Genomic DNA, 838 nt, shown 5'->3' with positions numbered 1-838 from the left:
GGTGGGGGGAGGGTGAGGGGCACCTGCCCCAGCCCCTCAGTCATCGTCAAAGTTCTGGCTGAGCAGGAAGTTGGCCGCCAGGTTCTCGTTCTTCTCGCAGGCGAAGTAGGCCTGGATCACCAGGCTCTCGGGGAAGCCCAGCGCCTTCAACTGTAGGGGCAAAGTGTTCGTTCACTCTGGGCCCTACTGACACCCCGGGGCAGGCACAGCTTCCCACCGCCACTGTTGACTCTGGACTCTAACGGTAGCTCTTACTGCGCGTCCACCAGTGTTAGCTCTGCCCACATCACCAATTGGGAGCGTTGACTCTGGTCCCTAACGGTACCTGAAGAACCGCTATTGCCTTTTTGGGTCCCGCTAACAGCTGCTTTCTGCTGCCGTTAACTCTGGAGCCCAGCAACCACAGCCCAGCCGCTGCCATTCTTAATAGCCACAAGGATACCGTGTTTTCCATCAGTGTTAACTCTGGGCCCTAATAATAGCTCTAAATGGGCCGTTTCCTCGACTTCCTCAGTGCTGTAAACTCAGGTGCCTACTGATGGCACCTGCAGCGACCTGTGTCTGCGGATCAACCACCCTATTAACTCCGGTTCCTAGTAACCCCCCCCCCCCGCCCCCCTCCCCCAGCCGCTGCCCCCCCGCGGCACCCCCTCGCTCTTACCCTTTCTATGGCTTCTTTTTCCTGAGGCGTCACCTGGATGTAGTTCATCTGGGGGGACTCGTCCCCGATGGCTCCCATCTCCCCCTCGAGGTCGCCCAGCTCCCCCAGCGGCTCATTCAGCATCTGGATGAACTGCTCCTGGTGCTGGCTGATTTGCTGGGGGAGGGGAAGGGAGGG

General features: G+C 59.7%; 1 protein-coding gene across 1 annotated transcript in view; it reads right to left on the bottom strand.

Annotated features, from left to right (window-relative positions):
- Positions 1-9: 9 nt before the first annotated feature.
- Positions 10-838, bottom strand: part of LOC103899592 (UV excision repair protein RAD23 homolog A) — a gene marked incomplete at its 5' end in the record, with an annotated part of 2,887 nt that continues 2,058 nt past the window's right edge. Inside the window, 2 exons of the mRNA XM_019472286.1 lie at positions 10-150; positions 662-826. Coding sequence (XP_019327831.1) covers positions 37-150; positions 662-826 — 279 coding nt within the window. The remainder of the gene's footprint in view (positions 151-661; positions 827-838) is intronic.

Source organism: Aptenodytes forsteri, unplaced genomic scaffold (genome assembly GCF_000699145.1).
Source record: "Aptenodytes forsteri isolate BGI_AS27 unplaced genomic scaffold, ASM69914v1 Scaffold611, whole genome shotgun sequence".
Lineage (NCBI taxonomy): Eukaryota > Metazoa > Chordata > Aves > Sphenisciformes > Spheniscidae > Aptenodytes > Aptenodytes forsteri.
This window is presented reverse-complemented; position numbering and strand designations above follow the sequence as displayed.